General features: G+C 39.3%; 1 protein-coding gene across 3 annotated transcripts in view; it reads right to left on the bottom strand.

Moving 5' to 3' along the window:
• The window catches only part of LOC117786238 (uro-adherence factor A), a 112,257-nt gene extending 90,504 nt beyond the window's left edge, over nucleotides 1-21,753 (bottom strand). Inside the window, exons 1-3 of one of the 3 annotated variants that reach the window (XM_034624373.1) lie at nucleotides 18,491-18,577; nucleotides 17,118-18,399; nucleotides 16,046-16,964 (exon numbers count right to left, since the gene is read on the bottom strand). In XM_034624373.1, the coding sequence (XP_034480264.1) occupies nucleotides 16,046-16,964; nucleotides 17,118-18,317 (2,119 nt within the window). In that variant the 5' untranslated portion in view covers nucleotides 18,318-18,399; nucleotides 18,491-18,577. Of the gene's footprint in view, nucleotides 1-16,045; nucleotides 18,400-18,490; nucleotides 18,582-19,285 lie in introns of those variants that run through there. The other 2 variants (XM_034624372.1, XM_034624374.1) reach the window with 2 other exon arrangements.
• Between the last annotated feature and the right edge of the window lie 3,891 nt (nucleotides 21,754-25,644).

Genomic DNA, 25,644 nt, shown 5'->3' with positions numbered 1-25,644 from the left:
TTTCTTATGAAGAAAAAACACGACTTTTGAGTACACGTTGTGTAAGTAATTTATTACTCAGATCTTGCATATTCTTCTTGTAAAAATGGAAATGTTTTTCTTTTGAACATATCAATTAACAATCAAGAAATACTTATTACTACTAACAACTATATTCTTATTCATTTCAGATGATAATAAATGTATATTCAGATAGTTAGACAGACTTATTAATAGATTTAGAATCTAAAATTAAGATAGATATAACTAGCCGTTTATATTTAGACAATAAGTTAGAAAGAACTAAGAATATATCTATGTTAAGATTCTCAGACAAGGCTGAATATGAATTTGGCAATGTATTTATATTTTGTAAAGCAAAGATAAAGATGCCTATACTAGAATCTATCTAAATAATCTTATAATATTTATAGACGTAGTCCATAGAGTCTTAGACAAAATTGCAGATGGATTTATCTATCTTTAAGTACTTGTGTTAGACAGACCTGATGGGCAAGTAGACTCTTCACACTTTAAGCCAAGTTAGAACTGTTGCTTTATCTAAGGCATCAGCACTATTAGTTTTGCGGTTTTACACCATAAATTATCCGAGAGAGAGAGAGAGAGAGAGAGAGAAGGAACCTCGCCGACAATTTGTCATTGCGAATGGCTGCAACTCTTTTCCTCCCCTCTGGTTTTACTTCCTTCCTCGCTGCAATCTTTCTACCTGCCACAGCATGGCCCAAACATTTGAAAAATGATCAAAAAGCTAAAATGCCGAAAAGCAGTGAAAACCAAACCCAATCCTTAGCTTCTTTAGCGCTGTTGCCTTTTTGCCCAGTTGCCAGCTTGCCAGCTTGCCAGCTTGCCAGTTGGCCCATCCATTGCCATTTTGGGGCGCAAATCCCTTCAAGTTTTGTTTGATGTCCCTTAACAGCGACGGAGCCGCCGCGACGCGACGTTGCACGCCCCGTCCATCAAGTCACGGACTGTGGCAAGCTGGTTGGGCTTTGCAACGATGCCGCCTCAACTTGCAGCTTGTACAAATGTCCCAAACTGTCCAAAATGTCTGTTCAAATGTCCAGGGCGCAACTTTTATGGGCAGAGCGCGTTGCAGAGTTGATTGCACTTTGCACAACAACTGAAAACTGCGTCTCGTTGACAAAAGTTGCTGTTGTTGTTGTTGCTGTTATTCGCTTTCAACTTGATGCACAGGCCCGGACACGGGTAATTAACACCCACGTAAAAACAGTTGAAACCCTCATCCAGTAGCCAGGTTTGTGTAGGAGTAGGTGTGAAAAGGGCAGCTGGCCAGACATCAATTTACATGTAACAATGTTGCTCAAGTTTTGAATATTTAGCTAGAACTCGAGATGATAACGTGACAATGCGATATCGATAAGTATTGATAAGCAATATATAAGCCTTGCCATAAAACGTAATTACGAAACTATCTGCAGGCTTTTATTTATGCGATAAATTGTATCGTTTTTACATTATTAATTTTTATCAGTTATCTATTGCACGTCAACAAATACCTAAAAGTATACACGTGTAACGATCATCCAAAAAAAAAAACTTTTTACGAGGTAAAAGTCTAGTGACGAAAGTCATTCCATGCCCCAAAATTCCCTCGTCACATTGATAGCATCTCCTAGTTCCTTTAATGACACTCAAATATTTGTATTTTTTTTTTAATTCTTTGGCACTATCGATAGCTTTCGAGATTCGAAAGTACTTGATCTGCACAGCAATTACAAATTTTGCAACTTAAAGATATTTTTAAAGGGTTTTAAAGTGTTTTAAAGTTAAGAAAAAAAACAAAAGTCTTGAGTTTTGGATTTTTTTTTGGTCACAAATTGGCAAATGTGATTTTGACCCTATGTTTACTTCCCAAATATTGTTAAAGTATGTTTATAATTTTGTTCAGCGTAGATATAATTCACATATTCTTTTTCCTTTTTGCTATCGTAAATAGATAACACAGAATAAATATGTCTGAGACACAATGTGTTTTATTCTATTTATGTGGCAGAGATGCATATTGAAGCTTTGAGTATTTGTGACAAAATGACATGTATCAAATAATTATTATCAATAATCAATTGACCCAAAAACAATAGTTGATTTTGTATATAAAACCGACATATATTACATATTTGAGTAAAAGGACCCAGCAAGAAATCCTTTAAACGTGACTACCAAAATAACTTTACTCTCTTTAAATATCACATTCTTTAGCAACGTCTCATCTCCAATTTAATCGTCAAGGGGCTGGCAACCAAAAGCCAAGCTCAGTTCAGTTCAGCTCCTCCAGTGGCATTGCTCTCTTGCCCCCCTGTTGCTGGGACTGCTGCAACTGTTGCTGCTGTTGTTGTTGTTGTTGCCGCAGTCACGTCAAGTGTGTGGTCTTCGGATGCACTGGAGAGCGACAGTCGCTGATACGCACACTTCACATTGAATTTCCATTTGTTGGCCGGCCAACAGAGCTCAAAGTGGCCAAGCTACTTGCAGCTGAAGCTGGAGAGGCTGTTGCTGCTGTTGCAGTTGCAACTTGGAGTTGAAGTTGTAGTTGACTCGCGTCGTTTGGCTGTTCCCTTGATTTCCATCGATTTTCTAGACACTTTGATTGTTTTATTGTTGCATTAAGTGCCCGGTGCCACAGCAGCAACAGCAGCAACAACATCAACAGTAGGCAGAGGAGTTGCTGCATGCTGCATGCCTCTTGCGACCAACCACAAAAATGCAATTGACACTTTGGTGTGAAGTGCTTAGCAATGGTCACAGACTCGACTGCATCTGGATGGCTTAAGACTTAAGGCTTAAGGCTTACGACTCATGCCTGATGCCTGATGCCTGCGGGCTTTAAGAGCACTCGGCTCTCGGCTCTGGACTCTGTCTGATTTCTATTTAATAGATACATTTGCATCTTTTTCTACTTCTTCTTTTATTTTTTTGTTGGTTCCCTGAAGATGCGTTGCGCTTATGGGCCAGTTTGATGGCATTTTGTTGCCACAATGCCCACGGTTCTGGCATTTTTCTAGCTGGTTGCCTGCGTCGCTTGAGTGGAAAATTGTTTTCGGGCAATTTTGTGCGTGATAGAAGGCCTGAGAGTATGCTGTGGGTACTCCGTTGGACTAATGGACATAGGGAGCAGGAAAGAGAGAGAGGAAAAGGGAAAGGGCTCGCACTGCTGGATCGATTAGCATGTTGGCGTGAGGTGTGAAACATTAGGCCTTAAAACGTTTTCAGTTAGAACATAATATGCTTTTAAGTATGCTACGGGGAAAATAACTAACATTGCCTGCGCGATAGATGGCGCTTTTAACATTCGACATGACAAGTTCAAACGAAGCTCATTTAAGTCTTGAACTAAAAACTAAAAAAAGTATAAGAAACTAAGTAAACATAGCAATGAATAGTAGCATTGGAAAATAATTTAATTATAATGCGTTCATAAATTCAAAATGAAAACAAAAACTTATAATAAAACTTAATACAAATGTAGTAAAAGTGTATAATGTCTTAATTTATTTTTAAAAAAAATTATATATTTGTTTTAAACACTTTTTTTTTGTTTGCTAATAAGTCTCGAAGTCAAAGCGTTTATAAGTTAATCATGAGTTAAAGGTTATATTTTATTCTTAAGTTGCATCAATGCATTACTTCTATTTTGGAGATATAAAACATAAAAAAAGAAATTAGTAAAATTACATTTTTTTTTTTAACTAAATGAATTGACAATAGTTCCTGCCTTTTGTCAGGGATAGTCCTGTTATAAAATACTCGGTCTTATACTTTTGGCTGTTCTCACTGTGATCAGTGAGTGAGTAAGTCAGGACAAAGAGTTTTACATATATAGATATTCTTCACATTTCAGCTACTTTTAATATGAATATCATGTCAATGTCAAGTTAATTTACCTAAAGTGTTGAATTAATCAAGGCTCTTTTTCACTATATGAGAATTATAACAGCTTAAAGCTCAACAATTATTTAAAGCTCTACCTCTTAATTTATTAGGAAGCCGTTTAAGTATCTAATGAACTTTCTTTGTGAAGAGAGACTGAAATTTCATCGAAGCAGAAAGTTCATTGAAAGCTCTCTCTTCTGCCACTCTGCAGAGTGTATGCTTTAGGGTTCTATTAAGCTCTAACACTTGCATATTTGTAAATGGAAACAGAAATTTTTTTGTGTATTGGCCATTTGATAACAAGTGACAATGACGACAAATCCACCCACATTCTATCAATTTTATGTGCAATCATGATATGTATTTTGTCAAAGCATACTCTACATATTGTCGCATCCGTATCTGTTTCTGTATCTGTATCTATAGATGCGTATCTGTTTTGGTATATGTCTCCGTATTGTTGTACAAATACACTCTCGGCCATAACTGTCAATGTCAATAAGGGGGCATATGTATTATGCGTATATGAAAGCATGCATGCATATACATATGTGAATGCGTATACGTATGTGTGTGTGCGTGTGTGTGCTTCGCTGCATGTGCCAAATGCTGATGATTGGCAATGCACAGCGTCTGTCCAGGATGTGACTGCCACTACGCAAACAACACTGTGAGGCACGCAGGCGATGTCGAGGCCTTGGGGGCAACATTGCTGACATTGCCCCGCGCATTTTGGTGCATGCTGCATCATCATCCAATGCGGCGTTATGATACGAGTCCAGCGATGCGAGCGCTTTCCTTTTGACGCTGCGGTTTAAACCGATTTTCTGTTTGCAATTGCCGCCACCACATCAAAAACAACAACAACAACAGCAACAACAACGAGAACGAGAACAACAACCAAAAAGCACGTCGACAGATACAGCTTGCAACCTGAAGGCAGACGCGACGTGCTGCGATAATTGCCACAAGATTTGCCTTGTGCAACATGAATAATTTCGCACGCAAATTATTTTTAATATTAACGCCAGTCGGAACCGCTGAAGTTGCCCCTCGACAAAAACAGGCAGCCAAAGGGGGACAGCAGGCGGGTGCGGTCAACCACACACACTCACAGAGGGAGAGAGACAGGAGAAGGCAGGGAACGGGGGGGAAACTGCCACCAAAAGCGCAGCACGAATTTAATTTTTACTCTGCAGCTTACAGTTTACGGTTTGGCAACTGGCAGCATCGCATGGACCTAGACTGACGGTTGTCAGTGTGGGAGTAGAGAGACAAGGGGAGGAGCAGGGTACGGCAGGAGACTCTGGGGAGTGGGGAGAGAGGTAACACAGCAGCTGCCACAATCAAATAATGCCCGAAATGTAATGCGATATGTGAACTAGGCCAGGATTGGCAAGCCGAATTTGAATCTGAAACTCAAGCTGGCAATCTGGCAAATTGTCAAACAGTCAGTTTGTCCGTTTTGTTCATTTTATTGCCATGGCTCAGTTTCTTTTTTTTCGTTGATTATTTTGCGGTTGAGATGAGCCTTCAGTTGAGGTGACAAAAGGTCAAGATGATTGCGCAAATCAGTCAACTCTTTTGGCCATAAACATGCACATAAAAGCCACAGATGGAGTTGCAGATGGAATTGCAGTTGCAGATATGACTGTAAAATGTGTAACTGTTAAAAGAGATCATCAATGGACTGGCAAAGGAATAAGGAAAGAGATCAACATAGCTTTATTTTTTGGTTGGCGAATCTTAAATACGCTTTTAAACTGTTTCTTAAGCAGATATACACTGGCTCTCAGCTTATTCGACCCAATATTCTTAGATATTACAAATCGTAAATGAATTTATCTTTTAATGGGAAGGAGATAAAAATAAAATTTAAACGCAAGTTAGTTAATAAAAGCTTAAACTTAAACAACATTTTATTTAAGAAAGATGAATAAAGCTCTATAACAATATACTTTTTTAACAGAGAATTTCTCCAGCAATTTTGTATGCAGCCAAAACCTTAGACAAGGATCAGACAAGTTTATTTAGATATAGTGGCTTATTCCGTCATTCGTGATCAACACAGATCAAAAACACTTATATGTATAATACTTTAAAACATCGAACACAAACTTCAGTGCAGTACACTGAAAAAAAGACCAACTTCTAACTTCAGTTGTGAAGCAGTAGGCGGCGGTTCGAATCCCACTCGTAACAAATTAAAATAGCATTTATAAAATTACTAAAACAGAATAAAATATAAATAAATTAAAATTTAAAAATATAAAAATATATAAATATAAAAAATAATTTTTATTTATTTTACTCTTTGACTTGTATTTTAAGAACATTTATTCTTAAAATAAGAACTTTGTCTTATTTAAAATATTAAGATGTGTTCTCTTAATTTAAGAATTTTATGTTCTCGACGCATTTTTTAGACCAAAAACCTTAGATCTGAGACCAAAATCTTGATTATGGAACATTTTTTTTATCAGTGTAAGCCATGCATAATAGTATTTTAGAATTTTATTCAAAGAATACCCAATCATTGAAATTCCTGTACAAATTTTTCAATGTAAATGGAGGATCATAATCATAAATGTATTCAATGTGTTGCATCGTCTTGGATAACCAGGAAAAAGAGTTTTCACCTGCAGGCCAGGTTAAATAACTCACTCAGCGGACGTGTGGCTAATTCAATTTAGCTGCAAACGTCTATTGGCCAGTTTAAGTGCCAAGTAAAGAGTGAGGATTGCGTAAAAGGCCCACACACTACATATGTTTAAGGTAAAATGCGAAGAAAAGAGGGTTAGTGGAAGCGAGGGGAAGGGCTAATAAAACTCCTACCTTGAGTACAGCGAGATACTCGCATAATCATAAAACACAAAACTCAATTACAACATTTGATGCTCAAGGCCACAAATAAGCTAAGTTACGATGCGTCAACATTTTCGAGAGAGCGGCAGGAGGGGCAGAGGAGAGCGCAAGAGAGTGAGAGAGAGAGAGAGAGAGAGGAAGAAGAGGTAGGAAGTCAGAGAAGACGCACCGTCGAGTGATGCATTGCTTTATTACCGCAAAAGTGAGGCGAGGTCTCAGTCTCCTCTGACTCCCCTAACTGCTTGGCTCCGTCTCTTTTCCGTCCTGCGTCTTCTGTCTCCTCCATCTCCTAGCTGCTTCGACTGTGTACTGAGTCTGGTTGCCACAGTCTGCAATATGCATAATTATGCGCTGCAACGCCCTCTGTCAGCGGCTCCAACGACGACTGCCCAGTCAGCAGGTCTGCTCCCCTTTCCTCCTTTGCCCCTTTCCTCCTCTGCTGCTGCTTGGGCTTAGGTTCTCGTATCCTTTCTCAGCGGCTCTTTTGGACCATTCTCGTTTTTCGCGCTAGGCTGTCTTGTCAGCAGGATTAAGCAATTTTCAGCTTGGTTTGCGCTTTTCGCTTTGCCTGTCCGCGCCACGTCGTCATGGCAACACCCTATACTCTCCTCCCCCCTCCTTCCTTCCTCCTGCCACATGCGGCTGCCTGTCTTCAATTTCAGAGCTGCTGCCACAGACTCGCAGTCGACCCACTGCCCACGTTGACAAAAAAAAAAAAAAAATTACAAAAAAAAAGCATTGCTAAAATTTTGCGATGCGTTAAAATTTGTTAATTTAAGCCGCTTGCGGAGCCCGATCCTCTGCAAAGGTGTTAATGTGTTGTTGCAACGCTGCAACGTGTTGCATCTTTATTAATTTGCGGGTTCCTCTTCAGTTTGCGTGGCACGTTCTGCTTGGAAAGGCCTAAAACTGTTTTGGGTGCGCTTTTTATTATCAGACAAAAGAGCGACTGTTAATACGAATATTGCCACAAAGTGTGGATGGCTATCCATATTAATTTTATATTATTTTCTTTTTATGCAACGTCCACTATTTAAATGTGTAATAAAATATGAAAGTACAATTTTAAATTAGCTATAAATGGTATATTATAATTAAATTAAATATCCTTTCTCTGTATCGATAAAATGTAGATATTGGCATATCCTCTTAGTTTTTTTATTAATTCGTGATTTGGCACTCTGAGCACTGCTCGATATCGGCACCTGTTCGTACAAGCGCTTGTGCGTCTTTTTGGCGCCACTTTTGAAAACGTCACTGTTTAAGCACTGCGAGCAACAAGAATAAAGGCGTGCCCACACAGAGGGAAAAAATCCAGTATTTCGTACTTAAAATGCCACATTTCGATTTTTATTTGTCACTAAGAATGAAAATACTGAAATCAAGGATATCAATCTCAATTCAAGTACGATATTTTAAGAACGAAATTTAAGTATTTTAGTATTTTAAAACTTAAAATAACTTTAAATCGTACTTGATTTGAGTACAGTTCAATCTTGATTCAAGTCCTTTTAATTCTGAAACTGAGTAACAAAATATGTTCAAATTTTAATACAATACTTGATTTAAGCATATTGCAAACTTAAATCAAAATCGTGTACACCTGATTGATATGTATGTATGAAATTTTCTTGAAATAGGTTTTACCTCACGCTACCTGATTAAAATATGTAAATCATAAGCGTGGGTGTTATACGCTTTCAGTTAGTGTGAAAGCAAGTGAAGACTAATAACAGAAAATATTCTGTCAAAGTATTAAGTTCTGAGTGTCCGATCAACTACTCCATATTGCTGGCAAGCTTGAATCAGTTGAGTAGTAATTTAAGAGTTTTACTTGATTCAAGATACTTTGTTCTTATATGTAGAAAGTTGATACTTGGTTAAAGAATTTTTAAGCTTATTTTCAGTATTTAGTACTTATATCAAGTATTTGAAAATAAAAAGTATTGAAAATACTTAATTCGAGTTCATTCGAATTTAATTTTAGTATGGCCTTTTTTTCTCTGTGTACCACTGGTGTATATATTTATTATTGACTGAATTGATATATTATTTTCTAATCGTATAATATGTTCTAAATGAGTCTTTTTCGACTCATTAAAATAAGATAAACATGGCTACCGAAAGTTACCGATAACAAACCTATTCAATTGCGATCTTTATGACTCAACTGCACTACTTGGCCAGAGTTTAAGTCGCAGCTTCAAGTCAATTCAATAACTATCAGAGGTTAATGTTATGGTTCTTTCGGCTACAAGTTGCACGAGTTGCAAGCGATTTGCCCTTCTCCCACTCAATGCATTATCATTAAGTTCAACTCATTAACAGTTTCCTACAGTTGTCAGTTGCATCTCTTCTCGAATTGCCGCCACAGTTGTGGGCTTAACCTCATTCACAGGCTCTGAGGTTGGCCAAAACAAACCCAAACTAATCAGTTGTCATGTCTAAAACTTCTTAACTGTTTGGCGGGGGAAAGTAACTGTAGTGAGAGGGCGAAAAGGGGGAGACTATCAACTGTTTGCCTGCTGACTGCACTTTCAAATCCAATTAAGAGTGTGAACTTGCAGCGCGTTGCAAATTAACAGACAGATAAACAACAACAAGAACAACAACAGCAACAGCAAACGACAAAGTGACACTGTCACATTAAATGCGAAACAAAGCGAAAATGTGCAACAGTAGCTGAAGAGTGAAAGAGAGGAAGACAGATTGGATAAAGTGAGAGAGAGATAGCTAGAGAATGCTGTTAAAAGCCAAGCCCAGCTGCACTTTAGTGACAAAACGCAACCAAGCCGAACCTCGAACCCAAACCCAAACCCAAACCCGAACCCGAATCCCAAACCGAAGCTGAAGCCTAAAGTCAACCTCCCGGTTATGCCTCATTACAAAGATCTGCTTCTGGGTACGAGGTACTCAACACTGGGGTCTGCAGCTGCAATTATCACATTGCCAAATGGTCACGGACCACGAAATCTTAAGTTCCAGATAGGAGAGCCCAAAACACAGTCATGAGTAGAACCCAAGCGAAACTACGCTCCAGTCTACTGTATGACTTCATCACTGTCCCAGTCTCAGTTCCAGTCACAATCCATCCTGTCCCCACCACCATGCAATGCTCTGCCATTCTATTTGTTTTTATTTTGCTCTCCTCTTTTGCTTATTTTTTTCTTTTCACCTTGTGTGTCATAATTCTCGCCAGGTTGACATTTATGATGTGTGTACTGCCCATGTGTGAGTCTCGACGTTTTGCGATTTCTATGCGATAAAACAATGAAAATGAAGTCATGTCTTGACTTCCCAATGGGTTTCTCTTGCTTTGCTTGACTTGCGCACCAAATTGGACATGCAGCAAGTGTTAAATAATTAGCTAAAGATTTTTTATTTTCCTTTACGCCTTGGACTTTGAGCGAGTCACTTAATTGGGTCTTTTAATATGCCGACACCTTTGGAATGCAGTTTAAGATTCTACTTAAAACACCCTGTATTTCTCTATTGATCAACTTATACAAAGAATCTTTAGTATAGGAATGAAATATAAGACATTTATTTACCTTATTAATGATGTAATTTTATTGTTACATTCAAATATTATTTTTGACGACTGCTTTAATTACACATTTAATTATTAAATAATCTTCTCCAAATATTTTGTTAACTATACAAGCTATCAATTCACAACCTGTATCTTATATATAACTTTAACTTTTAACTTTAACTTTAACTGTTTTAAGTTTCTTATCAAGAAAACTGCAAACTGGGTCGCTGACCAATTCAACGGATTCGTGCATTGTTTTACGATCCTTGAATGTGCTGACAATATTGACCCAATGCTCAATTTACAATGTCCAATGGCTGTTCATCTTTATGTTATTTTGCCGACTGTTTGTGTTTCTGTCTGAAGTCAATTTATATAACTCGATGCACATATGGCAAGGTCCAGAGAAAATATACAAAGAATTTCTGAGACAGAGTACTGAATTCATATTTCAAAAGTGAATTGGTTAAGTGGACAGTAAACGACTTTTGCTGATATTCAGTTGCAGAGGAGGAGAAAGAAGCCAATGAGCAATTCTATCATTTGCCCTTTGCTAAATCGTCTTTCTTTCCACTTCAACTGTTGCCAGTTGCCAGTTTTCAATTTGCAATTACTTTTACAGTCTCGAGATTATTTTGCATATTTATAGAGTAGAAGGGAAATGTTTTATGGCAGCTGCAACAAATCAAATTGAATCGATACCGAATCGAATCGAATCCATCGCATCGCATTGAATTGAATCAGTCAATCAGTTTGCCCTTTGACCTACGGTCGAACGCCTCTCAAAGTGTTCAGGGTGCTGCATTTTCTGGCTCATCGATTGTCAAATTAAATGCCATTTTAAATCAATCAAATCAACTGGAAATTTGACAGCGTTCTGTGGTTCCAAACGGTTTGTGGCTAACAACTGGAATTATCAATAAACCGTTGCATTGTGGTTTAGCTAACGGTTTCATATTGATTACTATTAATTTGTTTAATTTATAGCACTTTGATAGCTATTCATTTACACAGTTAATAAAGTTCAACTTTGGCAAATGAAATGTCTTACTTAAGTTTTTTAATGTATTCAAAATATTTTGATCAAGCTTATATATTATACAATTTAGTCACCACAACCACAGCAGCAACACCCCCCACTGACAACAACACCCCCCACTGACAACAACAACCCCAACCCCAACCGTCAACCAAAGTCAACACTAGACACTTTTTATTTACCAAACAATTTCAAACGAGAAAACCGCAAACAACAAAATTAGCTACAAAATCTAATCAAAAGACCCCGAGGCGCCAACAAATACAACAACAAAATAACAACAACCATCAACCAGTTCGACATGTAATTACATGGAAACCAACTGCAACAAAAACAACAAATATATATCTATACACAGACGCACACATTTAAAGAGAAGGTGGCCCCAAAAGTCGAATTGAAAATTAATTTCAAATTAATTTCGAATTTACAAAAGCGATAAATTTTGTGCAATACTCGTGACACACACAGAAAACTGGCAAAGGGATGTGTGGGGAGGGCAGGACAACCTGCAAATGTCTACAACACTTGTAATCAAATAAACAGACAAGGCTGTCAATATAAAATTGTAAGCAACAGTTAAAATAAAGCACACAAGAATAGAGAAGACAATAAGCATAGTCGAATAAAATATGCTCTTGCAATAAAGTTAAAGTTAAGGTGTTTATACTGCAATTGGGTTCTACACTCGTTAGGAAATTTAAGTAAAATTTTTATAGCAGTCTTTTAAAGGCAGCAAATAAGTGAGCTCTTAGTACATATGTGGCAAAAAAAAACTATAATAGCAACAATGCAATATATTAACACAAATTAATCATGCCGCTTTTATTAGCAATTCATTTTAAATTAATTTAGAATTCTTAAATAAAAACCTATCACTATACAGAGCATAAATACTTTTACAATGAGAATTCATTTTATAGCATACTTTTGAGTGCTACGAAAAATGGCCACCATTCTACTTCAGTTACCACATATGCAGGTGTGTTCCAGATCTCTAGAGATTATGAAGGGAAATGTTTTTGAAAACAACAGTTCGAAGTGGTGGTGCTCCTAAAATTTTAGAGATTTAATATTTTCGAACATATTTTTTGGCCTTTTTATTTAATTTAAAAATATTTTAATTTAATTTAAAAAAAATATTTAACTTTTTAAAATCTTTCAAGAATTTTAAAGCCATTTGAAAGCAATGGTTTCTTGTTTTCAGGAACACCAACATTTGCTATTGGGTTGCTTTACCGCTGTTAGTTATTTGTAGAACACACCTGATGGTATTTATTTCAGACGCTCGAAAGTATGCAACAGACAATTTCAATCAAGGAAATTATTTCAACAATTTAATTCAAGTCTTTTGGTTGCAGCTCAATACTCATTGGGAATGTATGTTACTCTCAAATAGTAAAGAGATACTCTTACAACCTGCGCCAATTCTCTGCCATGCATTTTCATTAGCCCAGTGGAGTATGAAGCAGTCCACTCGAGTTGCAGCCCGAACCGCAGACGCCAAAATGGGTGTCATGTGTCTAAAAGCAATTAGGCCAAGCGTTGACTAGGGTCCATCATTGTAGGGGATATGGGGAAGACCATTCGGTCAGTTGGTCATTATGGCTCAAAATCCAATTTCAAAGTGCTGAGTACACTGACTGAACATTGAATGGAAAGCACCAGGAGTAAGGCTCTCGGCCGGCCATTTTATGGACAACAGATGCAGGCAAAGAGGGTTAACTGAAACCCGCTGCTGGGAGTTGGTTCAGTTGGTGCGGTTGAGTAGTAATTGTTTACGGATTAGCGAGATCAACAAGCCCCTTTAATGTAGTGAAAACGGAGATGGAAATAAGCACAACATAAATGATTTTGGTCAGAATGATAATGTGTTATCTGGAAAATGTGGTATCGAAGCCATCGCCATATGGACAAAAAAGTCAAATAATAAAGCCCAAAAAAATTGGTTGACAGCTGATAAGAGAAGCACAATCGATATCAATGCACTGTGGTTATATAAATAATTATCATTAAAGTAAGAGAGAGAAAATATAACATAATAAGAGAGAGTCACTCGATTGCAGTTATGAAATTCCCTGTAGCACGATAATAATTATTTTTATGACCACGAAAAACTCTGCTTTAATTGCATATTTGTATAAAAAAAACCCTGCCGAATATAAAGAATATTAAAAGGCAGAAGGTGAAAAACCACAGAATGTTTGCATAAATTTCTTATTTGTTGAGCTTCAATCGATCTGGCTGAGCATTGGACAATAACCCAAAAATACCTCAACCAAAATAACCGAAATTCTACTCCTATCAGCACAATGGATAAGAGCCCTGAAATAGCTTCCGATTCGATTAATGACATGATAAAGAAATGTTTATTTATGACTATTTACAAAGAAATACAAATTTAAATTGACTGTCAGCTATTGATTAGATATTATTCTACTCAATATGATACAGTTAATAAAGTAAACTCGTGTTTCCATTGTGCCTTGTTCCACTGTACCACTATGCAAATTGCAATTCAGCGTCCAGCAAAATTACATTAATATTTCGACGAGGAGATTCACCAAGCCACGAACCAATCTGACTGCAACGAAATGCATTTTGGTATGCAAATTCATTTTCCTCATACGATGCCCACACCTGTTTTGGCCCAGCTAGGTGCCAATATTTGTCAGTTTTTTGTTTAATTAAAACATTTTGCCAATATTTTATACGTGATCCCAACAGCACACTCTTTTATCACCACTCTGTGGTTGCACCTTTTGCATACGATTGGGTTTGTTTTTGTTTTATAACCAAAATGCAAATGACTCGTTTGCTCAGGTAACGCAAATCCAATACACATGAAATATTTAAGCCAAACAATTATACTAGAGCGAGATACATATACTCGTGCATGTGTGCGATTACGCGGCGTATACGCAATAAAATTGTATTATTTTCTCATGTTCTTTCCCTTTCAGTTCGAAATTTGCATTTTTTGTTAGTGCTTTTTGGTTTAAATCGTCCACAGGTTAAATGAAAATAATTTGTTCTATATTGTAAAATAAAATTTTGGCATATTTAAGAATATAATTCACAGTATTGTCGACGGCAACCTGACCATATTTCATCCATTACAATTTACAAGCAAAACGAAATTAAATTTAAAATTCATATTTTGATATCTGAATACGCTTGGCAACATTGTACTCATATTAATGAATTCTAAATGCCAGCCATTGTTACATTTATCGACCATTGGGGAAGTAAAATATATTATAAACAATGTATTCAATATACATTTAAGCAATTAAGTCTTCAGTTAGGGAAATCATTGAAGATTGGAATAGAAAAGAAATAAGAAATAAATCATTCATTGACAGAGAAATATATGAGTGCTCGAAAAATTAAAAAATTATATATAAAGATTTTAAATTTTCCCCGATGTGGGGACACAACCGTTAAAGATAACCCATATCATTCCACTGAAAATACGTAGAGTCTGCTTACGCAGTTACTGCCAAAATTGCATTCACACTTTGCCAAAAGCTGACCACTAATAGCCAGAACCAACTGACCAAATAAAACTGTTGTCCAAAATCGGGACAACGCTTCAGTTTCAGTTCGGGCATCAACTCCATAAAGTCCATTAGTGGCATTTTGCATATGGCAGAAAGGCAAACAAAATAGGGTCAGGGAGAGAAGGGGAAGTACAACGCTTGCAGCTCAAAATTGCGGTCACTAGAGAGGCTCAGCAGGCAGAGAGAAAGAGAGAGAGAGAGAAATGAAGAGAGACGAACACTACAAACTTATATAGTAACCAATGATTTGATGCGTCTGACTGACCGGGCTGACGGTTTAGAGACGAAAGTTGTCAAAAATCAACTTTGTAAGCGGCCCGGAGTAAGGGGAACCCCACACTAACCACAGCACAGTACGGTCCAGTTCAGCCCCATCGCATCCCATTAAGTGCTGCTGGCAAACAAAAATCTCTCTCACTTCCTTCCTGTCAGTTTCACAACTGCGCATTTGTGGTAAATTTGGAATTAAATGCTAAACCGTAGGGAAATATCTGTAGACCATTAAGAAAAAACTGAACCGAAAATTGCAATATAATATTATCGCAAAATTGGCTCAAGCCTCTAGAGTTAAAGTCGACAAAATGCTGCTTCAATTTCTATTTTAGATTCAAACTCTGAAGTATTTTAAAATTAACGAGTTGGTCAAATCGCTGCAATTAAAGTGATCACATATCAGTTGACAGTTTGAGTTGAGATTCAAGATATTTTTAAGTAATAATTATTTTGTAAATTAAGATATTGCAATTGGACAAATTAAAGCATTTAAGTGACCATACATAAATTATCAGTTTGGTTCTCTGAGTCGATATTTAATATATTTAACGACTAATCATTTCGTTTTTCTGTGTAGAAACCCGAGATAAGTATTTACATAATGAATTATATAATTGGTTTTTTAAATTAATTTCTGTTTTAATCAACAAAGTGGTAAATTTATTAGATTTAAATAAGTTAACTCTGCTTACAAATTATTTCAATTGCTAAATAATTTTTGTGTTATAGAAAAGTCACTTGACCTTAAGCTATAGCCTAACTTGGCTATAAATGGACAGTTGCCAATTATCTGAATGTCAATGTCAATGCACTTGGCTTATGCTCAATCCCGTTTCCCGTTACACCCATAGATGTTATCACGACATGACATGCACTCACCTGTTTCGTGTTCTCTATCAAACGCCAGTGTTGACACATCCTGCACATCGTCCGCCTCCTCGTTAGGTGTCTCAGCAACTGTGACGCCTGCTACGTTCAGGCAGTTGTTGTTGTTGTTGGTTATGTTAGCGTTGCTTTTGTTGTTGTTGTTGCTGTGGGGATTTTCAATGCTGTCAGTGGCATGCCCATTGATGACCTCGATGACGCTTTTGACCGAATCTAGTGATGACGTTGCCGATACCAAAATTGGCGTTGTTATGGGCGTCGTCGCTGACGATGACGAAGCTGTTGATGTCATCGATGAGCTGGTGCTCAATATGCCACCATTGACTTGATCCAGACTCTTTCCCTGCTGCTTCTCTATGCCCACCTCACCCTCCACCTGTCGCTGTTTTTCGGCATTCGGCAGCTGATGGCTCTCAAAGTGCAGCTTATCCTGCAGGAGGTCCACAGCTTGGGCGACAAGATTGTCATCGGCATTTGATTTGATGGCGGCAGTAGGAGACGCAGCTGGAACTACGTTGGGCAGATCGACGCTGGCCAAGGTGATAATTGGACTTGGCTCAGTCTGTTCGACACCAACAATGATACGCTCTAGGGGCTTAGGTGGCGTCAGCTCCAGGCTGCTGCGTCGTTGAGTGGGCGTCGGTTTTGCACTCAATCCCAACTCGCTGCGCTTGCTTGGCACTGGGGGAGGAGCTGTCTTGGGCTTGATAACAGCAGGGGTGACTTTGGGTTTCTTGTTGGGCACTGGAGGTTTCGCTTTGGGCACCTCAGCTATAGGACTGACTTCTTCCGACTTGGGTGCATCAATGATATTTTTGTGTAGCACATAACCCAGATCATCTTCTACAGTTGGTAGGGCAACCAACTCTACGACCTCCTGCACCTCCATGGCAACTTCCTTAACAGGTTCTAGCTCTTTAACCAACTCCTTCACCTCCTCCACATTTTCCTTAACAGGTTCTACCTCTTTAACCAACTCCTTCACCTCCTCCACAATTTCCTTAACAGGTTCTACCTCTTTAACCAACTCCTTAACCTCCTCCACAATTTCCTTAACAGGTTCTACCTCTTTATCCAACTCCTTAACCTGCTCCACAATTTCCTTAACAGGTTTAATAGCATTTTCTAACTCCTTCACTTCCTCTTCAATTTCCTTAACTAGAGTTTCCTCCAGTCGTTGCTCCACTTTAGCTTCAACCTTCTGCTCGACGTGGCTTTCAACCTGTTCAAAGGCGCTCAAATCAAAGCCTTGCTCATCATCGGCCAACTCAAGATTGTACAACTTTTCCGCCTCCTTCTTGACCTTCTGATAGCTCTCGATGAGCTTTTGTGCCTCCTGCTCGAGACGACGTTCTTCGTCCGTCTTCTTGAGCAACTTAGGACCCTTCTTATTGGTTGTGTCCTTGCTCTGTTCGAGACGTTTGGTCACCTGCTTCTCCCCATCCTTGCTAACAGTTAGAGTTTCGCTGAGTTCCCGCTCCAAGGTGGGCTCGGCATTGACATCGACGGGCTCATCGCTGAGGATCTGTTGTCCCTCTAAATAGGACTGTTGTTCGGTCGATTCGCACTCAGTGTAGCTGATGCCTCCATTCTCGGACAGCTGCAGCTGTTTGCCACATTCGGATAAGGTCAAAATACCCGTTTCAATACTCTGTTTATCCTGTGGATTATCCAGGCGCTCCGTTAGTCGCGTCTCCGCTGAGACGGTGGCAGTCAACGGCTGCAGCTGCTCGACATCGGCCAGGTCGAGCAGATTGTCGTTACTGCTGATCTTCTTGAAGCGCGCACTGCTTGACTTGGACTCGGCGCTGGTCAGCAGCTGTTCCTCCCCGGTTAAGGCATCCTTGGTCCGCAGTTCGCTAAGGACTTGCTGCTCACTAACCACGCGACGTTCCTCATGTATGGTCGTTGTCGTTGCGCTCGGTTTCGTCTGCTCCTCATGATCCTCACGATTTTCATAGGGTTGCAGCTTGAAGGCAATGTCCGCTGTGGGGCTCTTGAAGATAGAGGAGGAGCTGCTGCTGCTACTACTGCTGCTACTTGTCTTGGTGGTGATCACCTTTGTGGTTATCGTACGTTGGGTTTGCGTGGAACTCTGATTGCTTTCGCTGGTTTCCTTTGTGCTGCTCGTTTCGCTGTGGTTCGTTGTGGTGCTAGCGGTGCTACTCTCGACGATTGGGTCAGCTGTTTGGTCAGCTACATCATGGACAACTATCTTATCGTCGCTCTTCAATTGAGACTGAACCGTATCTGTATTAACTTCCATTTTGACTGTGCTTGCTGGCACCTTCGTCGGTTGCACGTACTGCGGTAACTTCTTCAACTCCTCCACAATCGCACCGGGGGGGCTGTCAAGACGAGAGAGAATATAACATTGAGCAATTACATTGATTGACTCTTATCAATTTTGATATGTTAATTATCTCGTCGATTCCCCACCTGTCGCAACAGTAAACGGAAATTCGCTGCGCAAAACAAAATACAAACTCGCACCACACCCGAAACCTTTTGCCTTTCGCCTCCCAAATAGCACTAATTGGGCCAAAACGTAACTCATATGCCTTTTGCCATTAGTTCTTATCAGTTCTAACCGCTTCACATACAAAATTCAAGTCATTATCAGTCCGCTTGGCGGTGTTAGTAAATACACCGGCATTTCGGCCTTATCAGGTCTATAAATGGAAGGGGGTAACCCCTTACCGCCAAGCCAATTCACAATGTGTGAAAGTTTCTGTTGTTATATACTGCAAATAAATATTGGACTTTTCGCAAAAAATTGTTGGTAATGAAATGATATGACGGGGAACTCGTCCAAGCCACAACAGATAGGAAAAATAGTAGTCCATCTAAAAGTGAATTGCATAAGAACCTATTTATAGTAAGTTAAATTGGCTTAAATTAACTCTGAGCTAGTCTAGGATTTTGATTTGCGCTAGCGACATAGATTATCCCTTCGTAGAATATCTAATCTGTGTTTATTTCCTCGTACTTGGTTTATTTAAATCGATCTCTGGCCTAGATATACCTACTCCAAACCATCTGTATGGTCTTTAACTCTACAAACATACCTTTGACTGGTAGCAACCCCTCCTTACACTTAACGATCGGTAGCCTTAACCCAATGAAAAGGCTCTTTTCTTACTACAGACTTTATTTTTATTATATTCTGTGGTCCTTCCTTATCTACAACTTAAGGTATCACCCCTCCAAAGCATTCACTTTGTGTGCACTTACCCATGGGTCAAAGATTGTGGTTCCAGAGAGGAGAACTCCTCCTCAACCTCTCCAATGGTGGGCAGCATGTTCGAATGCCAATACATGTTAAAATAGGCCTCTGAGGGACCCGGACCATTGATTAGTTCTGGCGGTCCAAGCTTCTCTCCGTCCTCACAAATATACTCTCGTTCGGCAGCGTCCACATCATCCTGTTCGTTGTCATCTTCATCGCTGCTGGAGCTAGAGTAGCAGGTGGTGTTTTGATTATCATCGGCAACCTTCATACACTTGCCCACAACCAAAGGCGGAGGGGATTCTCGGGAAAGATCCGCAGCATCAGCAGCAGCAGCAGCAAGTAGAGCGGCAATATCCCGTTGGGGCTTTGGAGAGGTCTCCTGCTTCTCTGTTGCGTCCTGCTTGTGAACCAAATCAAAGAGACTTGGAAGCTTGTCCTCATCCTGCGCTTTGTTCTCGTATGTTTGAATCTTGAAGCGGATTTCCCGGTTGCTGGTGGGCGATGGAGTGTTCACTGGCGTTGTCCTGGGCGTGGATGGGGGTGTGTTACTGGAGATCTGCTTGAAGGTCTGCATGCTTAGCTTGGGCTGCTGCTGTGGAGGCGTCGTTGGCAATATTTGCAGCTTAGGTATGTGCGTCTTTTGCAGCGACTGCACACGCTCCGGCGGCTTAGGTTTTGGACCCTTGGGGGAGCGACCGTTGCTGCCGTTACTGCAAATTGAGCTGAGGGACTCTGTGGAGTTGGAGCTGCTCCTGGAGTTGCTATTGAGCAGCACGGGTATGAACGTGCGATCGGGAGTCCTGGCTGGAGCCTCAGCTGAGTTGGCGCGCTGCAGTGGAGCTCTTAATTGTCCAGGACTGGGACTAGACTCCTTGGACTTGCTGCGATAGAAGCCCAACTTCAGATCCGTTTCAGACTTTTGCTTTTGCAGCAGACGAGGAATGTTGGAGCTGGTTGGGGGCGGCGAGGATGAAGCTATCGTTGACTTGGAAGGAGCAGGCGACTTCTGAACTGGAGTGGTTACAACGGGAATGCGAGATTTCAGCTGCGGTGACTGTTGCTTAATGGGCTGAAGATGCAGCTTAATCTCTCCTTCAGTTTTAGCGCGCGAAAAGCCAGGACTGACTGTGACTTTGGCCTTAGGTATCTTTGTGCTAAACTCCCTAATCTCCCGAACGTCCTTCACCTCCTTAACATCCTTGGTTGATTCATTTGTGGGCGTTTTGGGTGACTCTGGATTAACAGTCTCGTTGGTGGGCGTTGTGGGTGCATCCATGGGAACTCTAGGAGGTGCCACTTCAATGGGCAACTTACTAGGCGTAGCAATCTTCCGCGGCATTGGAATTATGGAACGCTTCTTGGGCTCCACGGTGGCCAGCAACACACGTGGTTTTGGCGTTGGAGTTCCCAGCGGACTCTTCAGTTCCACATTTTCATAGACATTGACTTTCTCCGTCTTGAACTCCACATTCTCATAGTTGTTTCCTGGTATGATCAACTTGGGCTGTCCCAGTGGCTGCTCCAGTTGAAACTCCTGCTCAAGCAGGGTAAAAGGTTTCACCAACTTGGCCAATTCCTGACCATTAAGACTACTGGTTAGCTCCGTGTCGGAGGAGTAATTGGAGCCCATCGAGAGCTTATCAATGACTGTAGAAATTGTGCTCGCTGTGTCGTCCGACTCGGAGCCCGCTTTCAGAGATTCGGCAAACAGATTGATGTAGTACTCGGCATCGGGCGGTGGCGTCAGAGGCTTCTCTATGACAAGTTGTACTGTTGATGGACCCTCCTTAGAGTTCTGTCGCTTCACCAGCTTGCGTGGTGGCACTGGAGGCGGTGGCGGTGGTTGTGCATTCAGTGAGATGGATACCTCCATGGGTTGCTCCTCCTCACTGGGCGGCTTCTGGCCATGTCCATTACGAACAATCAGCTTAATTGCCACATTATCCTTGAGACAACGCACACAATCAATGCGCGTCATCTGCGAAACTTTCCGCTCATCAATGCTCAGAATCTCATCACCTTCTCGCAAATGACCCCAACTGGTGGCCACTTTGGAGGCGGGACTGTCGCTGGCACAGGATTGTATATACAACTTTTGCACCAACTCTGTATTTCGGGTGCCGCCCTGAAACCTCAAGCCAAAGCCTAAACGCTCACCAGGCAGACGGTAAACCGTAACATGCTCCATTTCCTCCTTCTCCTCCGGCTGTTGCTGTTGCTCTTGTTGTTGTTGTTGATGTTGCTGCTGCTGCTGCTGCTGTTGTTGGAGTCGCTGTTGCTGCTCATTAATAGTCAGCACTGTGATGAATGAGGAGTCTTCGGCCACAGAACTCTGCCGTTTGACTAGCTTCTTCAAATGGTTTGTGTCTTTGGTGGACGATGTGGGATCGTCGACTTCAACAACGGTTATGTAGTCGTCATCTGTTGTTGTTGTTCTTGCTGTTGTTGGGTCCATTTTGAATGTTGTCGAAAAGCTTTAAGCATGTGACGTTGTTGATCGTGGATGAAGTCACTGCTTGCAGTTTGGTTTATGCATAAGATAAAACTTTACCGATTCGTTTGCTTGGGTTGTTGACTTAACTAAGCTTGTTATTTTGTGAATTTCGGTTGTGCGGTTGCTGTCTCTGCTAATTTTTACAACAAAATTTGACTTTTGTGCTGAAAGTATAAGAAGATGTTATATTAAATTAGTGAATATAATAAAATAACAATTGTTATTAATTTATTCAAACAATTGTATCTTACAATTTATACTGACTGAACATAATCTACAGTTTCATCATTATTCACACCGCATAAATCATTTAAATTTCAATCATCCAATTTAGCACGCTTTTGGCGCTTGGCTTATCTGTCCAATCTACTTCATTCATCAAGCCATAAAGCAGCTCAGACAAAGGCGATTAACTTGTTTTACGGAACTTTCAAATGCATTTCGTTTCATCACCAAAATCCCACACAAACTTGCCAAAAACTATCCGCAATCCCCTGCTTTCCTCCTCTGCCAACACAAGTAGTTTCCTTCCTGCGCACGACATAAGACAACAACAACAGCAACGACAATAACTAGCAACTTTTTTAGCTACCGCAACTTCAAATGGGCAACAAAAAAAAACAAAAAAACTTCGGGGTAACAATTTATGTCAACTTTCTTTTTTATCAAACAAAAAGAAAGAATTAAGGAAAAAAAAAGTGCAAAAAAATTCCAAAGATTTTTCAAAGTAACCGCAAAAATCTGGCAAACGACTCCCACACGAAAAGTTGCCTAGTCAGGTGGGTTGGGTTTCGACCAGAAGAGATGCGAGTTGCGAGATTCAACAGATGATTTAGCAACGGGTTTTTCTCTGTCTTTGGCACTGACTGCATCGAGCTGCAAGAAAGTTACCAAGTTGCCAAATCATGTTGCGATTCTTCTTCAGCCCCGTCACAAATACATTTTTCGAATGGTTATCGAAGAAAACCAAAAAAAAAAGAGAACAACCTTAAAACCAACGTATCCCAACGAGCCGGACAAACAGGTGACCAACGGCAATAAGTACAACACTAGTCGGTTGAGTTCTTAAACTTGTTTTAATTTCTGTTCGATTCAAGATACCCTATACAAGAACACCTTTCAGCTTAAAGAAGTAGTTTGTTAAGTTTTAAAAGTGTTCTTCAAACATATTGGACTTTAAGGACTCACTGGGTCACAATCAGATCTAGGAATTCATATGATCTGATGAGAAATTTGATGAGAGGGAATTTAAAGTGGCATTTTAGCAGTGCTCATACTCTTTAATTAAATGATTCAAAACTAAAACATTAGTTGCTATTAAAAAAAAAATGAGTAATTGGAAAATTTAACGACGGACAATTATTAAAAAAATATCAATAAAATTTATAGACTTTCAGATTATTCTAATTTAAACTTTGAAACCAATTATCTAAAAATTTTAATAATATGTATAAATCCAAAAATCTATTAAAATTTCGATCAAATGTCAACTTAAATAATATGGTGTGTTTCAGAAATCTCTAGAGATTTTGAAGATAAATTTTTTTTGAAAATAACCGTTTAAAATGTTGGTGTTCCTAAAATGTTAGAGATTTCATATTTTCGAACATATTTTTATGCATTTTTATTCAATTTAAAGATATTTTAATTCAATTTAATATATATTTAATTTTGTCAAAACTCTTAAGAATTTTTTAGACATATGAAAGCAATGGTTTCTTATTTTCAGGAACACCAACAATTGATTTTGGGTGTTCCTGATTAGAGATTTGTAGAACACACCTGAATAACTGTACTAATTTCAGGGTATAGAACCTTTGCTCTTCAGACTTGTCGTCATTTCTCGGACTTTCTGAACGCCTCCTTTATAACTGTTGTTTTTCGGCCGGCAACGGGGTCTGGTACTGGATCTAAAGCTGAGGCTGGGTACATGGCCGGGGTAATTACCAAGTTCGGTTCGCGCTCGCGGCCTGCACATCACAAATTTGAAATCAGTTTCATTATATAAATTGTTACCTTTAGACGATGTGGCAGACAGTCAGTTGCAACGGGGGAATTTAAAAGCGGGAAAGAAGAGTCACAGAGTGAAAGATAGAGCGGGAGATGGAAGGGGAAACGGATCTGATTCGCCTCATTGAACGGGTTTTCTGCGCATTTGGCAGCTGGAGCTGTGAAATATATTGTGTTGAAGCTAAACTAAATTGGCTTTAAATTGCCACAATTTGTGGCGCATAATGTCAAAGTTAGTTTCTGTAGCTGCCAGATAAAATAGCTGCTAGCTATGCACTCGACTTCAATTAGACTGGCAACCAAAAAGGCTTCCGATACACGGTCTTGCCAACACACTCCATTTTCGTCGGCCAACCTATTCCAGCCAACTGTAGCCAAGTGACAAGTGGCGTCTCTTCGGACGGGGCATAAAGTGTGTCAGCCAGGAAGCTAGCCGACGCGACTTTGAGTGGCGTTCCCCAGTTTACAGTTTGTTTGCTTTCCATCGTTCCAACGGCCTCCACGATGTTGCAAGTTGACTGTCCATATCCCAGTTTATTTGTCTCTTTCTCAGTCTCAGTCTCACTCCGTCTCTGTCTCGCTCTGTCCACCTCTCTAGCTTCGAGTATCTTTGCCAGTGTTGACTGACGGCTGCCGTCGAGAATTTTGGCGCTACAAAAGCGCATAAATAAAATTTTTTTAGCTCTGTTGACAGTGCAACACAAAGCCAGACAGCAGAAGACGAAGAACAAAATTTGTACACCATTTCAAGCTTTGCAATGGAACGCCATTAGTTAGATGAGCAACCGAACCAAAAGAGAACCCAGCTAATTTTTTATTCTCAACTTATTTTTGTTTTTTTTTTTAATAAATTATTACAATTCTCAAAAGAGCTTTCATTTGGAAAAAAGACTTTTACAAATTGAAAAGGAATATATTTACAGATAGACCAATTGAAAAGGAATATTTATACAGGCAGTCAAGATTGGATGTGGACTGTATATAATTTATAATATTTTTATAGACAGTGAACTGTCGAGAACAAAAACTGTGTTTTTAAAGTTCTTAATTTCAAGAAGTAGATAAAGTTGTTCTCCTTATTTTTATAAATATTAATTAATATAATTCCCAAATTGGAAACAATTATCTCACTTTCTACATTTTTTACATGAACTACTTATTTATACCTAAGAATAGTTTTTCTAAACGAGAATTTTGTGTTCTTTTCTTTGTAATGAAATAATTTACATTTCAATTTTTTAATATGTTAGTGGTAATATAAATGCTTTTTTATGTGGATTAAACAATACTTAATTTCTATTATATGTTCATTATTTACTTGGCCTCTAACTTCCTTTCAACTTTTTACAAAATAAATTATATATTATTTAATATAAATGTAATAAAGCTTCTTGTTCCCAAATCAATTAATAAGGAAATTTTTCAAAGATAAATGCAGTGCATTCTATATAGGAATAAAAGTACAAATAATAATGTTATGCAATGCGTATTCTTAGCTTCGACTCTCGCTTTGTCTTCGAGAGTAGAACTTGTATTTTTAGTACCTTCCTTTTACGTAAAGTTGTAATTATTTTTTCCACATGTTTACTGTTTGCAATTGAGTTAGCTTTCAATTTTTATGAACACTTTAATGCTCGCACAAACTAACAAAAGCCACTTAACAAAATATGGTTTAAATGCTTTAATTAAAAACATTTATGCTAATTTCAAACTACAGCAATAATAATATTTGCAAAAACTAAGTGCGGTTGCAAACAATGCAGCACAGGCAACTGTTGCCGCCCCCTTCGTCCCCTTCGCCCCTCCACAGGCAGCTTGGCGTTTGTTTTGTCGACTCTTTGCGAAAATTTCACACCA

The sequence above is a fragment of the Drosophila innubila genome, assembly GCF_004354385.1.
Source record: "Drosophila innubila isolate TH190305 chromosome 3L unlocalized genomic scaffold, UK_Dinn_1.0 0_D_3L, whole genome shotgun sequence".
Taxonomy (NCBI): Eukaryota; Metazoa; Arthropoda; class Insecta; order Diptera; family Drosophilidae; genus Drosophila; species Drosophila innubila.
The sequence above is the reverse complement of the archived record's forward strand: the minus strand, read 5'-3'. Positions and strand labels throughout refer to the sequence as shown.